This window comes from Lupinus angustifolius, chromosome LG10 (assembly GCF_001865875.1).
Source record: "Lupinus angustifolius cultivar Tanjil chromosome LG10, LupAngTanjil_v1.0, whole genome shotgun sequence".
NCBI lineage: Eukaryota > Viridiplantae > Streptophyta > Magnoliopsida > Fabales > Fabaceae > Lupinus > Lupinus angustifolius.
The window spans coordinates 11228211-11248158 of NC_032018.1; the positions used below are offsets into that span (position 1 = coordinate 11228211).

The following is a 19948-nucleotide window of genomic DNA, read 5'->3' on the forward strand; positions in this document are numbered from 1 at the left end:
TTTTTCCGCAATGTTTTTGAGAAGTATTTTTCGGGGCGTTACATACTTTGTCCACCATATTTACTTATACACTAATGATTCACAAAAATATTTACATTTCATATGTTAAATTTTAATATTTATAAGAATATGTAATATTAAAAAGTCTTTAACTACAAAAATTAGAAAATGTATTATATTTTTTTAATACTATCAATGACATCTCTTTATCTTATGAGTAAAGAATTAATCTCTTTCAAATGTATGTATACTATTATTAACAATTGTCGATCTCAGAATTGAACTATTGACTTTTTGGTCTTTCTGGAATCTAGAAGAGTCTCATACCACTACATCAACGCATTGTTAGTAAAATACATTATATTTAACCATATATAAGATTAGATTCAAAGTTTAACTTGACCAACACTTACACTATGTGGTTCTATGGAAAAAAGAGGAAAGAAAAGAGTTGGAAGGAAAAGTGGTGGAAAATATTATCTTTCACCATTTGGTTCAACACTAAAAATGAGGGGAAGGAAAAATAAGCACGGGTCCCACACAAAAAGTTTTCCTCCCTATTTTGTGAAGAAAATTAAGAAAGGAGAGAAAAACATCAAAAATTCCAAATTTGCCATTCACCATGAATGAATTTAAAGAACCACAATCTATGTGAAAATATATACAATTTAGTAAAATTCTTTGTTATATTCATTTTGATGTGAAATTCGTTAATTTTATTTTATTTTCGTTGCTTCTAAACTCAAAAATAAATAATAATTGTGTATTGTTCGGAATGAAAAGAAAAAGATAAACATAATTACTAACAAATAGACACATAATAAATAAATTAGAAAGATAAAACGCAAAATATATAGAAGTGAGATTGTTAAAAACATAAAAGTGATTGTAAAAAATTAATTATACTTTACTTAGATACATTGGTGAGAAGAAAAATATAAGATGTTAATATTTTTTATTGAATTTTATAAACATAAATTATTATATTAAACTTAGTAACTTAAAAATATTAATCAATATTATTAAAAATAAATTATTTAGTTATGTAATTTGCTATGTAATTTGCAATATTAAAAAACAGTATTTAAAAATTAGACATATTTTATAATTATGTATTGTCATTTTAAATAAATATTTAGTTATGTAATTTAGTTATATAATGAGAGCATTTATGCCATTTTAAATATATTATGTTTAAATGTGCATTTTCTTTCTTCTAACTTTTCTTCCATTTTCAATCATACCAAACAATAAAATTATCATCTCATTTTCTACTACTTTCTTTCCTTTCATTTTCTTTCCTTCTACTTTCCTTCCTTAACCAAACATAGCCTTAGGCTATGTCCTATTGGGGTGAAAAGGGAAGGAAAGAAAGTAAGAGGAATGAAAAAGGAAGAAAAATATATTTTCTATTGTTTGGTTGCAATGAAAATAAGGAATGAAGGAAAGAAAGAAAAAAGAAATGGTGCGACCCATGCAGAAAACAAGCAGACAAAATTGGACCAAGATCGATTATCTCAAAGTATGTCCTAAATCATGTTCAAAACCAATATCGATGAAGGAAAAACAGAAAAATATTGAATATTTAATTTTTTTAATTGACATGACATGTTTTAATTGATTTATGACATGATTTGAGGCAATATGTCTTTGTCCGAGAAAATTAATGACAAATTTTCTCGTTTCTAACTCATTATACATTTAAAAAATCGTATTTCATGTTAATCACACCTATAAATGTTAATAATTTCCTAAAATTCCAAAGAAAACAAACTAATACATACATATATCATTGTGTAGTGTCATTATTAATAAACAATAAGACATTAGTTTAGTGTTATAAAGTTGTGCTAGATCCACAAAAAGAAAAAATGTTAAGGGTTCGACTCCTGAGTTAAACACTTATTGGGAGGGACAATCACATGTCATAAAATGAATTAGTTCCTTACTCCTATAGTGATAAAATACTCTTGATAATAAAAAATATCATTATTAATAATAATTATATTATTTTCTTTTAACTTTCTTTCCATTTTCTATTATACTAAAAAAAAATAAAAACTCACTATATTTTTTCTTTAAAATTATCTTTTCTCAATTTTTCTTTCCTTAGTTTTTTCTCTCTAAACCAAACATAATAAGATTAAACAAGCCTTTGAATACGACATTAAAAAGAACTAACCCGATCAACATTTAACCAACCTTACCTTAGAAGTCCTACTGACACTTAACCCTGGGAATTACGACACACTATATGTATGATTGCGTCAAAATGCCAGACGGCAAAAACTAAGGTGGGGTCCACCTCCAACAACAACAACAATAGCATAGGGAAATCTTAAACAAACATATTGATATCATAGGTAAGCCACTTTGCACTTTCAACTTTCCAGTTCCCAACCGTGAAAGCAAAGCCATAATCCAAACCAAGCCAAGTTAGAATCTTTCTCATTTATCATCATCATCATTCATTTTCTTCATCTTTATTATTAGTAATAATAATCTAATCTAATCTAATCTTTGTGTGGCCTATAAAGACCAAGATCCATACCCTCATATTTTTCCACACTCACTACTTCCTTATTTTAACATTACTTTACAGTTCCTCATACCTCTATCAATAACTTATACATATCCGTGAGTTTTTTATTTTTATTTTTATTTTTATTTTTTTAGCTCTCAATATTTGTTAAATAAGAGACACTTACATAAATTGTTGACCTTTTATGGTTTTTGTGAAATTCATAGTGTCTATCACTGAGAGTTTAGTGTAATTTAGGTTATTACCTTTTATGAGATTAAAGTGTAGTAATGGTTGGACTTTGGCATAATGAGGTTGAGTGTTAGTGATCGAGGTCACAGGTTCAAATCCTGGACCAACTATTTGCTTGTGGAGGAAAGGTTACGTATATTTATCTACCCTCCCTAGACCCCACTCATACGGGGATCGTGCACTGGGCATCTTTTTTAGGAGATGAAAGTGTAGTGATGACAACAATTTCTGATATAGAAGGGATGCTGGGTGTAATTAAATCCTTTTGGAGATATTAATGCAATTCCTTTATTTTAATTTTTTTATTTCATTTTTATTCTATGAAATTTGAGACCCCACTAGAGAAATAGCTTCTGCATTAACTCACTATAGTTTTTCAAAGATACTATATGACCAATGGTTTAGTCCCACTAAATCCCCGGGATGACAAAAAAGTGACGCTTCATTCCTGTGAGCGACCCTTGGTATAACAAAAGAAAGATACTATATGTGTCATAAATATTGATTGCATTTCATAGCCTTACATTAGAACTCAGTGTTTGCATTGACTCTCACTTTATTGTTCCATGTTCAATTTGATAAATTATTTGACTGCATTGCTGAACAACTTTCCAACCTTTGATCTTTGACTTAAAGTTGACTTTAACATTTACATCAAGTTACCAAATTTACATTTTTGCCATTTTCTCCATGAATATGGGATTTTAGATAAATCTTAGCCTCAAATTTCCTGTAACTTTGCCTTAATGACTTGATATGTATCTTTTTTTCTGTTGTTGTTATACCAATAAGACAAAAAGAAAGAGTGAAATGGGGGGAAAAGTTTGGTTTTTATTCTCATATTGTAGGATAAAGTGTTGTTGTTATTGCATTAGTTCTTAACTTGAAACATATGTTTCTCTTTTTCTGTACACTTCTGATTACATTGCATGTTCTTGTGCAAACATCGGTTTTTCTTCTTTTCCTATATAATAGTTGTGTTATTGTTAGTAATTTCCATTACCTTGTGTTTTTCAGATTGAGAATTGGTTGAATGTTCTGAATAAACCATGGGTTTATCTAAGGCTTCATGCAGTGTTTCTCTGCTCCAACTGTTCATAGTGGTTTTCCTTGTCGTCCAATGCTCTGCGAAAAAGAAAGGTGCCGAGTTGAACACAACACTGATTGTTGATGCTTCTGATGCATCTGGAAGGCTAATACCTGAAACTCTTTTTGGAATATTCTTTGAGGTGAGGATATATAAACCTGCTTCCAAAAATTGACTTTCATTGCCTCATTTATTTCGTTACTTTTTCTCTTAAAAAGTGTTGGTCTTTCTAGTCTACTTTATGTGTCCTTTTGGTATCTATTTATAGAGGGTGTATTTTATCATGCATAATTCATTAATATGGGTACTAAATGCTACTGAAGTTTTTTATTTTGCTTTTGCACAAAGGACATGAAATTTTATACTCAAAAGGATATTTTTGTAAGTGCTGAAAAAGATATTCTTGAATCCAATTCAAGGAGGTTGTATAATCTTCATCTGTCATAGTGTGTTTGTCTACACCGGTGATATGTACACAATTTTGATAGGATGTGGAATCGACTAAATTTTAATGGTTTCTGTTATGATTCAAGGCACCCTTATTAGCTGTCATGATCACGCGCTGATTCCAGCCCAAAAAAACAAATATTGTCCATATTAATGGGCTAAATATGCAATAAATCATTTCAGTTATGCTTATTATTTCAAGAATCATCCCTGGTTCTAGTGTATTATAGATTTTTCTTTTAAGTGGACAAGGATAGCACATGCGGTGCTATGCACAGTTTATAAAAGAGAGAACTTTAAGGATAAAGTATGAAAGAAAAGATTGTATCAAAATGGAATGGGAGCCTTGACCCAATGGTTAGAGTTGGCGTAATATGAGCCAGAGGTGACAGATTCATGGAATCAGCCTCGTGCAAGGGAAAAATAAGGTTCCTATTATAGAACCATGTAAATAATATTGAGCGAAGATGAAAAAACATGTAAATTAAGCAGATTGGTCCCTCCTTCTCTTGCATGTTCTCATATAAGCTTTAGTCGCCTAGCACATGTAACTAAGTCATTGAAATAGTCATATTTGTCTGACATCTGAATAAAACAAAAAAATATAAATAGCCATGTCAGGTGTTATGTATTTAGAAAAAGAGTCTGTATGACTATAGCCCTCGAAGAATTTGACGAGCAGCTGAAAACCTATAAACTAAAGGCGATAAAGTGCATCTTCATCATTTTAGCCCATATTTTTACCAACATAGCCAGTTCCAAGAGAAACTAAGATTATTAAGATTTTTTCTCAAGTGAGATTTTATTTTATTTTAAATGAGTGTTTTTTGTTTTGCTTATTTATGAATAACATCTGCCATCCAATTCAGCTGGATTATTGTATATAGAAAATGAAATATGAAGGGTTATCTCGCAAAAGGCAAGAGACAGATGCTGGCATTTCTGAGCCGCTTGGCAGTCTCCTTTCATGAATTCTGTTTATAGATATTTATCGTATATTTGTCAGAACAATATCTACCCTCTTTCATGCTTCCAACCTGCATCAGAAGAGAATAGACTGTCGTAGTAGATGGATAATGTCTATAAGTCAAGCCATGGATAAATTATTGTCGTATTCTTAAAGCTATAACGCAACATCTATTGCAACGCAAGGTCATGAGTTACTTAGTGAATTGCATGGGCCTTAAAGGATTATAGAAAATTACCTTTATTTTAAAGTGTGTCTATTTGTATTCAATTTTATAATTCCTTGCAATGCCGATATAAAAAAATAACCAACTTTGTGAATTTCATACACAGGAGATCAATCATGCTGGTGCTGGGGGATTGTGGGCAGAGCTTGTGAATAATAGAGGTCATTTCTATATTATATAAACTTTTAAATGACAAAACTTATACTAGAAGTTTTCTCCAGAAATATTTCTTATTATTACCTTTGTTGTAACTTACATGTTTAATTACATAACATTTTTGCAATCCCTTGCACTTAATAGGAAACATGATAATGAATGAAATTAAAATCAAAATCGAAGAACATAGACTTATGGTACACACACTCGTGTAACTGTGGACAGGTTTGTGGTCATGAGTTAACTTTTTCACTTTTATCCCAGTATTTTGTGGTGTTTTCTTAACAAACCTGTGAATCTATACAGAATAATAAATAAGCAATCATATTAGCTACTCCACAATCAGCTTTCTTTTGTTTTCTTATGAGAACAAAAGCGCAACATGTTTCCTTTTTGGTCCAAGCGTGTTCTTGGAGGAGAGAAAGCTAAGTTGAGAAAAATACCAAAAATGGTATTCTGAAAAGTTTTTTCTCGTAAAACACATCTTTAGAGAGTCCTCTCTCTTTTTCAATCTTTTTGTTTAGGATCCCCTTTGCTTCTTCTCTTCTTTCATCCAATGTTGGATGAAGAGGAGCTGGAGGTGTCCTTTCATCATTTTCTTTAGGAGGTTCTGTTTCGGATATGATGGATGATCATAATTTATCGATGTTCCAATGCGAACAATTCATTTCCAGAACACATGGTTTATTTTTTACTTAGTTGTTCAGTATTTATATGACACTATGTTTAAGTGCATCTGAAATATCAACAATTCTTGTTTCAGGATTTGAAGCTGGGGGACCTAACACTCCTTCGGATATTACTCCTTGGACAATTATTGGAAATGAGTCATATGTAAATGTTGAAACTGATCGTACCTCCCTCTTTGACCGTAATAAGGTTGCACTTCGATTGAAGGTGTTATGTGACAGTGAAGGTGACAACATCTGCCCTGCTGGTGGTGTTGGTGTCTATAACCCTGGTTTCTGGGGAATGGTGAGTGAGATTAGTTGATAAAATCGGGTAGTAAATCCTTAACGACATCATTGCATATATTTCCTGAACAGGAAAAAAGATAAAAACTGAATTTGGTTAACCATAGCCTTAAAGTCTATGGCCATAGTTTCAACTGTTCGGTTACAATTGTTTTAGATTATTATCTGATTACTTTCATTATGTGAAGTATCTTTCCTTCACATATGTGACTGAAATTATCCTTAACTACTTTGATATTCTTTCAGAATATTGAACAAGGGAAGAAATACAAAGTGGTCTTCTATGTTCGTTCGACCGGATCAATTAATCTGACAGTTTCATTGACTGGATCAAATGGTGTGGGAAACCTGGCTTCAACTGTGATAACGTGAGCTCCCTTTTATCACGTCGTAGAACTTTGTGCAAAATAGTTTTAATCTCGGAAAGAAAAAAGTTATACTAATAATTGATCTTGTAGAGCTTCTGCATCTGATGTTTCAAATTGGACAAAGGTGGAGACTCTATTGGAGGCCAAGGCAACAAATCATAATTCAAGACTTCAATTAACAACCACCACAAAAGGTGTCATATGGTTGGACCAAGTGTCTGCTATGCCCGTAGACACATACAAGGTTGTATTATTTCCTGCATTTTGTCACTTTTTTCGGATAAGATAACTGTTATATGTAAAAAAAAAACATTGTTCTTCACTAATTTGAAAACAAGTTTTAATGTTCATGTATTTTAGAGTTGGAAATAGCCTCTCTGTCATAGGGTGTTAGTCTGCGACATCTAATCCTCCTCTTATCCCTACAATGGTGAGAGTCTGGTGCACCAGGCTGCACGTTATTTTTTAATTTGAACCCATAACATTTTATTGTCAATAATGTTGCTACAGGTGTCAAAGCTTAATTTTGGTTTTTATACAATGAATTAATTTTACGTAACTACTACATTTCTAATCATCAAAACTTAAATGTTTTTAATCTTGATGATAGTGAAATTAACCTCGTTTATTCACAAGTGCTAGTGTGAATAGGAGACTGGGGAAATTGATTGTTCTCTTAACTATTGCTTGTTGAGGCAATTTATGTTCTTCATGTTTATCTTTCTTTTATACATCATCCTTATACATATATTGGGAAGTAAGTCCACATCGCCTGCGTCATTATCTCAGTAAAGTTTTAACTTTTAAATATCTTAATGAATTGTTATTTTAAACCTTAACCTGATATCAGACCCTCCTGATAAGCAACCTGTAGATGTTAAGTTCTGGGGGTGTGTTAAAATAAGTTCCACATCATATGGTCATATGGCTGAGCCAATTGGTTTTGAGATAGAACCTCAACATTGAATGTTTAAATAATTATCGGACTACTCCTCTCATTGCTAATTGGTTTTGAGATGAAATCTTGACATGATATCAGAGCTAGAGCCCAACTTCTCTCCTTTTGTCATGGGCCAAAAGATGCCCTTTCGTATTGGATCAAAGGTAATCCATCATTTGGTCCGATAGACTTATGTGGAGGGGGCATGTTTGGAAGTAAGTTCTACATAGTCTACCTCCTTGTCTCAGGTTTAAATACCTTTTGCGCTACTCCTCTTATTAACAATTGGTTTTGAGACGGAACCTTAACAACATACCATATATTGGTCTTTGAACATTGCTCTGACTGCATGCCTTTTGATATGGTGATATGAAATCAAAGTAATATTGGTTTAATTTGATGTTGATAAAGTAATTTGGTTTAGTTTGATGTTGATAAATTCTCAAGTCCTGTCAGTTCGAGGGAGTTATTTTTTCTAAATAAAGTGATAGCCCTTCTTCTGAACTTATTCCGTGATTGAATTCAAATTCTATTACTCATGTAAAGTCAACAATTTCCTTTCAGCATCGATTTCGATGGTAATACTAGATTCTTTTCCTCTTTGCTCCCTTGTAGTAACATTTTCAACCATGACTTGACACAGGGACATGGTTTCCGAACTGACCTTGCTGAAATGGTAGCAGCTATGAAACCAAGATTCATCAGATTTCCAGGTATGCATAAAGTGATTTGGATTAAGAGACTTCAAACTTATATTTGATTATAATCTATTTTTTATATCTTGTGCTTTGCTTATGTTCTATGCTATGTGCTGTAGTCTTGCTTCTCCATGATCTGTACTTGAATGTGGTTGTGCATGATAGAAAATGTTGAAAATAGGGAGGGAAGTGAAAAGTGGATTTAATTTTATTAAATCTTAACTCATAAGTACTTGATAAAGATCGTACCGAATGCTGTTAATCTATTTTAAACTCTTGTACTTCATTCTGTAGCCAAATTGTGAAATGATTTGCATCACATCCTTAACTGGTCGATTTTGCTGTATCGGGTAGCGATTTATTTGTTTAAAAACGTGAAAAATCAAATTAATAGTATCATATTTTTCTTGCTTCTACAAAAAGCAAAAAATTGAAAGGCGACCTAGTGCACAAAACTCCATTTAGTGAGGTCTGGATTAGATTGTATGAGATTTTTTTTTGAAGACCAGTTAAGGTGTGAAGTGCCTTGCCTTATGTAGATGCATGCGTGCATGGGAAAAATAACATGAATCTAGAAAATAAATGAACACTAATTAATAAAGTGCATGAATGTAGTGCATATTTCCAAGCTTCTTTAAATTTATTTAGTTTTTAAAGAAGTGCTGTTCTTCTTCTTTTTTAATTAGAGGGTTTGTTTGTGCTTAAGTTTATGAATCTTGTACGACCTAGATGATTTATCTATTGTTTAGGATCATTAAAACATGTTATATTTTCACTAAGCATCATTTCATAATTTAGTAAAGCCACCTCCGTCTTCTAGTTTGTTTAAGTAATATAATTTGAGGTTTTACTAACTTTCGGAAATTCTCTGTTTCATTGCACTGCATTAGGTGGTTGTTTTGTTGAAGGAGAACGGTTAAGAAATGCGTTTCGATGGAAAGCAAGTGTTGGACCATGGGAGGAGAGACCTGGACACTTCGGAGATGTTTGGATGTATTGGACTGATGACGGGCTTGGCTATTACGAGTTTCTCCAAGTAATTGCCTCATTCCAAATTCTGAGGAGAATGATGTTTATTTATTTAATTGAAATGTTCAGTTTGTGCCGAACAAATAAAATGATTTATATTATTTCTTTATTCTTGAGCAGCTAGCAGAGGACTTGAATGCATTGCCAATATGGGTGTTTAATAATGGTATTTTTTGTGTTTATCCCTGTTAGCTACACTTTCTTTTTAACATGGTAAACATGTGAATTTTTCTTCATTTTTTAATTGTATCCTTCATTTTAGGTATCAGCCATACCGATGAAGTTGTTACATCTGCCATCTTACCTTTTGTGCAAGTATATTATCAAACTCTTTTCTCCTTTTCCCTCTTATTAATTTTTCCATTTTTTTTAAAGAAACTTGGCTTGAGAAGTATATAGAATGATCTCGAAATCTTGATTGCAGGAAGCCCTCGATGGCCTTGAGTTTGCGAGAGGTGATCCTACTTCGAAATGGGGTTCCCTTAGGGCTGCTATGGGACACCCTGAGCCATTTGACCTACGATACGTTGCTGTTGGAAATGAGGATTGTACTAAGAAGAACTACCGAGGTATGCATGTTTTCCTAATTTATCCTTAGTAAGAATATCATGTGCAATATGTTCTTTATTAACATACACTAACACTTTGAACTGTTTATGCCAATAAAGATGTCTAACAGTTATTGTTTAATTTACTTTATATGTACTAATTTATAACGAATAGTTCCGGATTGAATCAAAGTAGTCTGACATTACTTCCTTTTCTGTTAATTCTTTAATCGACCAGGAAACTACCTAAAATTCTACGGTGCAATAAAACAGGCATATCCAGATATCCAAATCATTTCAAATTGTGATGCTTCTTCTCAACCACTAGATCACCCAGCTGATATGTATGATTATCATGTAATATTTCTTAGCACAATTTCGTTGATTACATCTCAACAGAGTTTTGTTTTTTCATTTCAGTTATGAAAATTAACTGTTGTGTGGATATATATTATATTGATCCAATTGCATTGTCATTTCTCACACTCTATTTTTATGATTATAGATTTATACAGGTGCGAATGACCTGTTTTCTAGAGCTAATACATTTAATCATGCATCACGAAGTGGTCCAAAGGTTGTATGATCTATATTTATACCCTTCTATTTACTGGTTACCGACATATCACATACGCATTTCGTGATTGAATGCTCAATTTGTTTGAACACTGTACAGGCTTTTGTAAGTGAGTATGCTGTGACCGGAAACGATGCTGGGACAGGAAGCCTTTTGGCAGCCCTAGCTGAGGCTGGTTTTCTTATTGGACTAGAAAATAACAGGTTTAATGTGCATCCTATCAAATTTTCATATATTCTATCTCTCTGAGGTCGACATCATCTGGGCTTTAATAGAATGATGTTCCATGTGTCCTGCATTTTACAAAGCATAATATTGAGAGTTCATTATGTAATCTGAGTTCCCAGACTAGTTCACTTAAAGTTACTCACCAATTTCATTATTCTTTTGCGTTACAGTGATGTTGTCAGCATGATTAGCTATGCTCCTCTTTTTGTGAATGCGAATGACCGGAGGTAATTTCTTCAAATTTTTTATTTTTTCGTTCTATTTCCTTTTTGCTTTAGCCTTTATAGATTATGCACTATACTCCTTTTAAGTAAATTATAGGTTGATCCACTATATTGTAAAAATTTAATACAGAAACACTTATTTGCTAATTTTTTAATAAAGTAGATCGACTATTTTTCACATTCTGCTAAAAAATTGCTTGAAGAACAAAATGTAGCCTTCTATGTTCCATACATTTATTAACACGTTTAGAAAAAGTGTCTTCAGAGGAGTTTATTAGTCTAAATATCACAATAAAAATATCCAATTCAGATGATAAGAATTAAGATAGTAAGATTGTAAAAAAAATAGGTAAAACTTTTCCTTGATAATGGCCAAACTAAGTTTGTGTCAATTTCTGTCATTAGGTGGAACCCAGATGCAATTGTATTCAACTCTTATCAGCTCTATGGAACTCCTAGTTATTGGGTGCAACTATTTTTCGCCGAGTCAAGTGGAGCAACACTTCTTAATTCATCACTTCATCCGATTGCATCCAATTCACTTCTCGCATCAGCAATCACTTGGCAAAATTCTGTAGATGGAAGAAGTTACATACGGATTAAGGTAATAGAGGCATGTTTTGCATTAATTGTACCTATTTCTGAGTCATCTTATATTCTTTTGTAAATTGAGAATTAGTTTTATTTGTTAAGATATAGTTAATGGCATAAAGTTGGACTTGCATGAACATGTTTTCTTTTAAAATTCTGATATCTCTATCTTTTGCATGTGTTCTGGATGTTGATACAACTATTAAATGTCATAGGTTGTCAGAAAGTCACTAAGATAAAGTCATAGATTATACCATTATGCTTTTTTGGTACCGCATTATGATTGTTTGCGAATTGTTTTTTTGAAGAAATGAAAGACTTGTGAACCCTCTTACAAGTATATTTTATGATTCCTAAGACTTTCAATTCCTTCCAAAATCCAAATCGCAAACAGACCAAAAGTCCTACACATGCAGCATTGGTTTCTATGAAAGGCCTTCTTCTTTGTTGCCTGCTAGTCAATGAAGTATTGATTGCTAAAGAATCAAATGCTGCTTGAAACTTGTCTTTCACCACTTTCCCATGAAAGTAATACATATTATTATTTTAGTGAGCAAATCAGTTAATAGATTTGTTTTGTGTTATGAAGGCTTTCACTAGCACTGTCATCACTCTAGAGCAATTGACTTATGCAGGTTGTTAACTTTGGTGCCAACACTGTGAACCTCAAGATTTCTTTTGATGGATTGGACCCAAAATCAGTGCACCAGACAAATATGACTGTGCTTACATCTGCAAATGTAATGGATGAGAATTCCTTCTCCCAGCTAAAGAAGGTACCTTCAACTTTTATCTTTTCAAACTGCTCATGTTTTAATATGCACTTCTAAATCCTATTATATTAGGAATAAGTGTGAGTGAGATAAGTCCTAAGTCAAACAGGAATGAGTTAAGTGAAAAACATCTAAGTGGATATGGGCTCGTACTTAGGGTCTGTTTGCGAGTTGAGTTTTAAAGGGGAAGAAGAGGAAATAGAAGACTTCAGAGTCATTTCAGAAGTGTATTTCATGATTGTAAAGTCTTCCCTTTCCCCTCCAATATTCAACATGCAAATAGACCCTTAAGGTTTTCGATGAAGATGTAACAAGAAAACCATTTCACAACTACATTAAATTTGAAGAAAATTAGCTTATGATGATGAAAGATAAAAACAATAATTACAAATGAAATTAGCTTATGATTTTCTTGATATGATACAGGTTGTGCCAATTCAGAGCACATTTCAAGCAGTTGGGAAGGATATCAATGTCTCAGTTCCACCACATTCATTCACCTCATTGGATTTATTGAAAGATTCCAGTAATCTAAGAATGCCAGGGAGTGATTATTCCACAAGATCCTCTATTTAATGTAATGAAAAATTAGATCAAATATAAATTAAAAAAAAATAAAGTGGAAGGAACTGAATGAATGCAAGGTTAGCATCTTTGCTACCCTACTTTGTCATGTACTTGAACGATACTGTGTGGTAAATAATATTTCTCTAGTTTCATTATAATTTCAGCATTATACATTTCAAAGTAAACTTATTTTCTTAGAGTTAAGATTTAAGAAGCTAGATATAATATATAAGCATAATATTTATGCATGGATAGTTAAATATTTATACACAGGAAGTGCACCATCTACCATTTATTTGAATTATTTTTTTTGAGGAGTTAATAATGATTGAAAATAAATGGTGGATTATACAGTAACAATATAATTTTTTTTACATTGTCAGTATATACATCTTTTTCTCATAATTCCTTGGTCTTAAAACACCTTATTTTGGCATGTAGATGATTTAGGAGAGAAATAGAGAAGAGATAAAAGTGTTTATGGATGTAATGTGAAAGGAAGAAAGAAATAAAAAGAAATTTAAGGTTAGATAATGGAATGGGAGGGAAGTTGTAAGAGTATAATAATTGATTCAACTTTACTATGCATTTTGTTAGTTTTTATATTATTATTACTAGAATGAAGGTCTAACAATGGTAGGCGAAATTTGATATATGATAAAACATCTATTAGTCTACATTTTTCTCATTCATAAATGCAAGTCAAATAGGGAGAGATGCAATCTACATCCATTTCCTTTTCATCCCATCCAAAACTACCATACCAAATAAAGCCTTACAAGAATTTTGAAACGTCAAATTTATTGTTATCAGAATCACCAATCAAATAGTATGTATATACATGTGATTGATAACTAGAAAATAAATGAAATACTATATTTGGTTTTCACATAGGAATATAAAAAGTTATTGTATTGACAATGATTTGAGTGATATTATGTTGTAGGATAATATGTATTGTCTCAAGCGAAGAGTTTTATGAAAAGAGGTTTTGATTTTGAAACTAAATACTAGAAACTAGACTGAAAATAAATGCGATAAAATTGTTATGATTAGATTTTGCTACCTCAATTTTTCTTTATCTGAATGATTTAACAAAAAACTATTTACCTCAAAATTATTTCTATCTAATATCATTAGTTCCTATTAAGATTAATAATTAATTTCCTTAATCATCAATTCCTTGAGTAATTAATGAAATGAATTGTAATAAACTTGAATGTTATCTTCACTAATTATTCTAATTTTATTCCTAGAAGTTAGAGCCATCAGGTAGTATATTCTAGTTCAAACTAAAAAACTTGATTTTCACCAACATATTCAACATCTAGAATCAAGCTTTAGGTGACCAAACTACAACAAGCATTAAGAACAATAATAAACCATAGAAACCATTGCCTAAACATAAATAAATTGAAATGAGTCAAAGTAAATACATTAAAGGAAGTTGCTATATCTAATCCCATCAAGAGAGGAGTTAGTTACTCATTTCTATGACAACCAATACAATGGAGAAGAGAAGATAAAGACTCCATGGAAGAGCATCAAAATGAGCTCCACAAGGTTATAATGCTTAGAAGCCTAAGAAATTGAAAATAAAGGTTTGGGACAGAGTCACAAAAGAATGTGTTGTGCCTTTAAAGTGTTGCACATTTAGGCATTCACGCTAAGCAAGGTGACATATGTATATAACGGGTAGTTTATGTAGGTGCAAAAAAAGGAAATGTGATTTATATAATTTCTGTAAAATTTAAGATTGTCGATGTAATTTACTCTAGTTGGTGGAAACTAAATTATGGATGTGACAATCATCTTGTAAGAAATATAGGAAGGTTGTGGGATGAGTGATGAAAGATGAAGGGAATACACTTTAATTTCCCTGGAATATTATGAAAATATTAGTGTGCAGTTGATATTTACCATATCTGCATATTCTGTTCCTCTACTAACAATCATCATAGTAATGGATGCATCACATAACCACACAGTTTAAGCTAAATGTAAGACATTAAATAAAATACTGGACCTATAACACAATAAATTTGGATATTGTTCCTATCCGACGAACCAAAGATCATGTTTAAACGCCAAGGTAGGCCCCACTTGTTGGGACCACCGAAGTTGACCCAGGAGACAACATGCCTTCCGTACTCCACCAACCCACCTGCCAGCGCAACAGACGGGTTGCAGAGCAGGCTAAGAGACAAGAAGGGCACAGTGTACGACCCAACAGGCCGCCTGACACGGGAAAAGCAGCTCCAGACAGCACCTTTGGTCGGCCACGCGTCGCACCACCAGCCAAGAGCCCAAGGTCAACTCTCACCCCTATAAATAGAAGTATCTACCAACAGGAAGAACCTTAACCTCAACTCCTAGACTCTCTAATATTATTCTTCTTGTCACTCACTCTCTACTTCATATACTGACTTGATCGTCGGAGAACCTTTTCAGGTACCTCCACCGACGGGTCCAACTCTTTGCTGCCCTCAGTCACCTTGACGACAGCTTCCTACCTCTTCATCAACATCTGACTCATCATTGTCCGTACTCTTGTGTTCTGATAAGAACACATTTCATAGTACTATGAGTTACTAAGAATTTTGTTAACACATGGCATTCATTAATAATTTATTGGTACTACCAAAAATTTGTTTTCATGTGGTTAAAAAATTAATATCTTTCAAGTTTTCTTATTGCTTTTCCTAATGAGTGTTACTCTTAAGAATCGAACATCTGACATTTAGGTCATCATGTAGATCTAGCAAGACCTTACACTACTAGATAAACATCTCGGTGGTACTCATTAATAAATTTAAAATGTAAAGTATATAAAATAAAAAGAAGCTATTTCATAAATACTTTCATACGTATACATTTTGTGTACAAAATTTGCTTTCATCGTCATTATCTCATCACTATTAATGTGTATTTACTTTGTGAAACACTGATAAGACAGGAATAAATCTTATAACCAATTTTGTCTCTCATAAATGCTAATATTAAACTTTTGAACTTCTAGTATGATGATGATGAATTATGTAAGCATAGCAACTTCCTATTTGGAACATCTAATTCCTAGGACTTAGTTGTAAGTATAGTACAAAAATATAACTAATTAAAGGAACAACACGCGTTGTGTTGTGTCACCATTCATATTCATGGATTATTATATAATAAAAATAGAGTGAAAATCTACTTACTTCAAAGTAAATTTAATTCTATCGTAGTTATTAATTTTATAAATATCTAATAATTTAGATTTATTTACTAATTTAAATAATTAAATTTCTCTAAAATTAGTGGATATTGGATTCTCATCGTATAAATATATTTATTATTCCATCGATATTCCTTGTCTTCTGCTTAGAATTATTGTATTTTTCTTTAGGGTTGAAAGTAACATAGTCAATAGTCAATACTATGCGCTATTCATGACCCTTTCAACTTTAATTTCTAGAACAAAATGGAAGCTACAAATGAAATAATGTAACATAATTACTGAAATGCTAACATTAAACACATTCTATTATTGGATGAAATTTGTGTCAAATTTAATAAAGACTGAATCTATGTAATTTATTAAGTGTGGCATGAATATCCTTGATTCAAGTGTGAGAGAGTTTTAAAAGAATATATTTATATCATTTAATATGTAATTATCTATTTATGGATTGTGAAGTTAACAAATATATATCTACAATTATTTTAACACTCTGTATCGAAAAATTACCCTACAAAAAATCATTTTAACGTAACAAAATTAAAATTAGTTTATAAATAGTAAATGGGGGAAAATAAAAAAATTAAGATCTAGAATAAGAAAAAGGCAAAAAGTTAGTGGGGAAAAACAAAAACAAAAACAAAAGTCTGAAGTGGGAATTTAGTTTAAAGTGGAAATAAAAATTATCATAACTGTAATGACATTTGACATTCAAAGCCAATTAATGCAGCCATGAAGTCACACCTGACGACAGCGTTATTCATACAACCAAATAGTTCATGGATTTTTCACCTGCAATAAAGTATCTCATCATGTTTTATTTCATCTGACTAGTACAGTCATGATGCATGTCATGTTTTTTTAGTGTTTAGAAATATTTTAATAAAAAATAGTTAAATGAGATGTATGTTATGATTGTTATGGCGAGATGAAATGATTTATATCCTCATACTAGGAGATACTTTATTCTCTCTTTTATTATTGAAAATAATAGTATTATTATTTATTATTTATTGCAGCCCAAGGGAAATAAGCCAGAAACTTTTAAAGAATCAAAAGGACATAATTTATGTTAGTTTTGTAATGTACAATGAATACCAGACAGGTCATTATAATTTTTCCTATATATCAATTTCAAACTTGAAAAGATTAAAATTCAAAATAGTGCAGAAAGATTGTGACTCAAAATAGTATTTATAAGAGGTTATAAAAAAGCTAAAACTAACTAATATAACTCATATCTACTATTTTAGGATCATTTTGAATTTTCATAGACTAAAACTGATAGAAGCAAAAAAAAATTGAGAACAAAAATAGGTTTTTAGTCATAAAAATATATTTTTTCAATAATTTAATGATTCAACTGATGCAACTCTAAGTAATACGTAATCTACATGATATATGTCTATTTAAACAAAATCTTAAATTTGAACATTGTATAAGGAAAAATCTATTAAGAGGGTAAATCCTTTCATATTTATTCTTCATGTTTTTAGCTTCAACTACATTGTTTTTTGTGATAAATATCTATGATTCTGACAAGAAATTTCTTGGTGCACCAGAAACGATAGCGTTGACCACAAACAATCAAATACTGTGCATAGAATAAATAGAAGAGAAGAAACAAGAAAATTTGTTAACGGGGTTTAGCCAATTGTGCGTACGTCTCCGGGAGCGCTAAACGGCTACCAAGATATTATTAGAGAATAAAGATTACAAACCCTATCACACCCATGAGCCCACCTGCCCATGAAGTGTTTCTATTTGGTGCTTATATCTGGTGCACGTGCACATCATAACAAGGGACATGAGTCTAATATATAACATTGGTTACTATACTTTATTCCAATACTAGACAATGTGAGACTAATACAAAACATATTTCAAGCATTCTCAACGATCTTCACCTTGATTGAAATAAAAGAATATATCACTCTTTTGAGTATCCTTGACGATGTTATCAAGAGCATAGCTCTCCAAACTTGTAGTGCAACTTCCCGTACCGCCATCAAATGGAACATGCCGCCTAACCACTTATTGCTAGGAATTCTTTCAATATATTGGAACCTCTATACAAAAGTTCACCAACAATCGTCATCTTCAATACTCAGTCAAACTCAACCTTGGAGCTTCCTTAAAAAGCTTCAACCGCTACCACCATTGTTTACTTCGACAATCCTAGTTCAAAAGAAACATACCAATGCCCACCATACGGAGTATACCCGCAGCACACACCTTACGTCAATGCTAACTAAAGTTTGTGTCACATCCTTGCATCCAAGCCAATGCCCATGTCACACCTCTTCATCTCTACCAATGCTCGTGTTACAACTTGCATCAAAGCCGATGCCCATGTCACACCCTACATCAAAGTCAACCATCGCTCTTGTACTTTTATGGATCTGCTAACAATTAATATCTTTCACTATGACGTCTCACACACGCCATTACGATATTCTCTTTCTCATCTCCAATGAGAATATTCTCTAAACATCTAGAGATATATTGTCAGCATCTAACTCAACACCTTTGTCTCTATCTCCACCTTGATCCTAACTCAATACATGAACTTATGAGGTTCTGGATCAACACATACATCACCACACTACAGTTCTGCCATGTTTCATTCTCCTTCAACTCATCTACTCTATCTTTGTCATTACCTTTGACGTACATTGTCTAGCCATCATGCATTCACTCTCTTTAGCTATTATGTGACGTATGGGTTAAGAGCCATATACCAATTAACTCTGATACCAATTGTTGGTACAACGGAAGCGATCGTTGCGCAACGTTGTCCACAAACAATCAAATAATGTGCATAGAATAAATAGAAGAGAATAAACAAGAGAATTTGTTAACGAGGTTCAGCCAATTGTGCCTACGTCACTGAGAGCGCTGAACGGCTACCAAGATATTATAAGAGAATAAAGATTACAAACTCTAGCACACTCATGAGCCCACTTGTCAATGAAGTGTTTCTATTTTGATGTTTATATCTGGTGCACATTATAAAAGGGTATGAGTCCAATATATAAGATTAGTTACTTTACTCTATTCTAATACTATACAATGTGAGACTAATATAAAATATATTTTAAGCATTCCCAACAAAATTAATGAAATTTTCAAAGGAGAAACAATTTGTAATTTGATCATAAAAGCAATTTTTTAGTTATACTCCCTATCATTACTTCTAATTACTATTCTTGCTTTAAAAATATGTTATAAGATTAAGGATATCCTCCATTTAATATTTTTCGTTAATTGATACTCCATTTTGTCTCTGTTATAAGCAAAAGAAAAAAAACATCTTGAGTGACTCATTAATAAATGTCTCAAACTGCTTTCAATATAAAATATTTTTTTACCTTCACATCAACTCACGCACGGGATATTATACCGACGAGGATTCACCTCCCCTTTACTCAAGTGCCTTGGCCCAGAACAGGCGGATTATGTCCTCAGAGAAGTGCACGAGGGGAGTTGTGGGCATCATTTGGGCGCCGCCTCACTCACTAAAAAGGTGCTACGCGCCGGATACTACTGGCCCAC

At 32.2% G+C, this 19948-nt stretch overlaps 1 protein-coding gene across 3 annotated transcripts; it reads left to right on the forward strand.

Moving 5' to 3' along the window:
* LOC109358403 (alpha-L-arabinofuranosidase 1) lies at positions 2345–13338 on the forward strand. Of its 3 annotated transcripts, none has more exons than XM_019602605.1 (18): positions 2345–2363; positions 3791–4002; positions 5607–5661; positions 6420–6631; positions 6877–6998; positions 7089–7242; positions 8582–8651; positions 9527–9672; positions 9786–9831; positions 9928–9980; positions 10090–10234; positions 10452–10570; positions 10719–10790; positions 10890–10993; positions 11189–11245; positions 11648–11846; positions 12469–12609; positions 13033–13338. In XM_019602605.1, exons 2-18 carry the CDS (start codon positions 3823–3825, stop codon positions 13180–13182), a joined length of 2025 nt encoding a protein of 674 aa, XP_019458150.1. In that variant the 5' UTR covers positions 2345–2363; positions 3791–3822; the 3' UTR covers positions 13183–13338. The 3 variants fall into 3 exon arrangements, with proteins under 3 accessions (XP_019458150.1, XP_019458149.1, XP_019458147.1); XM_019602604.1 differs by having other exon boundaries at positions 2346–2435; XM_019602602.1 differs by lacking the exon at positions 2345–2363 and adding an exon at positions 2520–2637.

What these genes read in the sequence shown, in the direction of transcription:
- LOC109358403 (XM_019602605.1), top strand. Translation starts at nt 3,823, where the DNA reads ATGGGTTTATCTAAGGCTTCATGCAGTGTTTCTCTGCTCCAACTGTTC. An exon ending in CTGGCTTCAACTGTGATAAC is followed by an intron (nt 6,999 to 7,088) that starts GTGAGCTCCCTT and finishes TTGATCTTGTAG; the next exon opens with AGCTTCTGCATCTGATGTTT. An exon ending in CTGATATGTATGATTATCAT is followed by an intron (nt 10,571 to 10,718) that starts GTAATATTTCTT and finishes TTATGATTATAG; the next exon opens with ATTTATACAGGTGCGAATGA.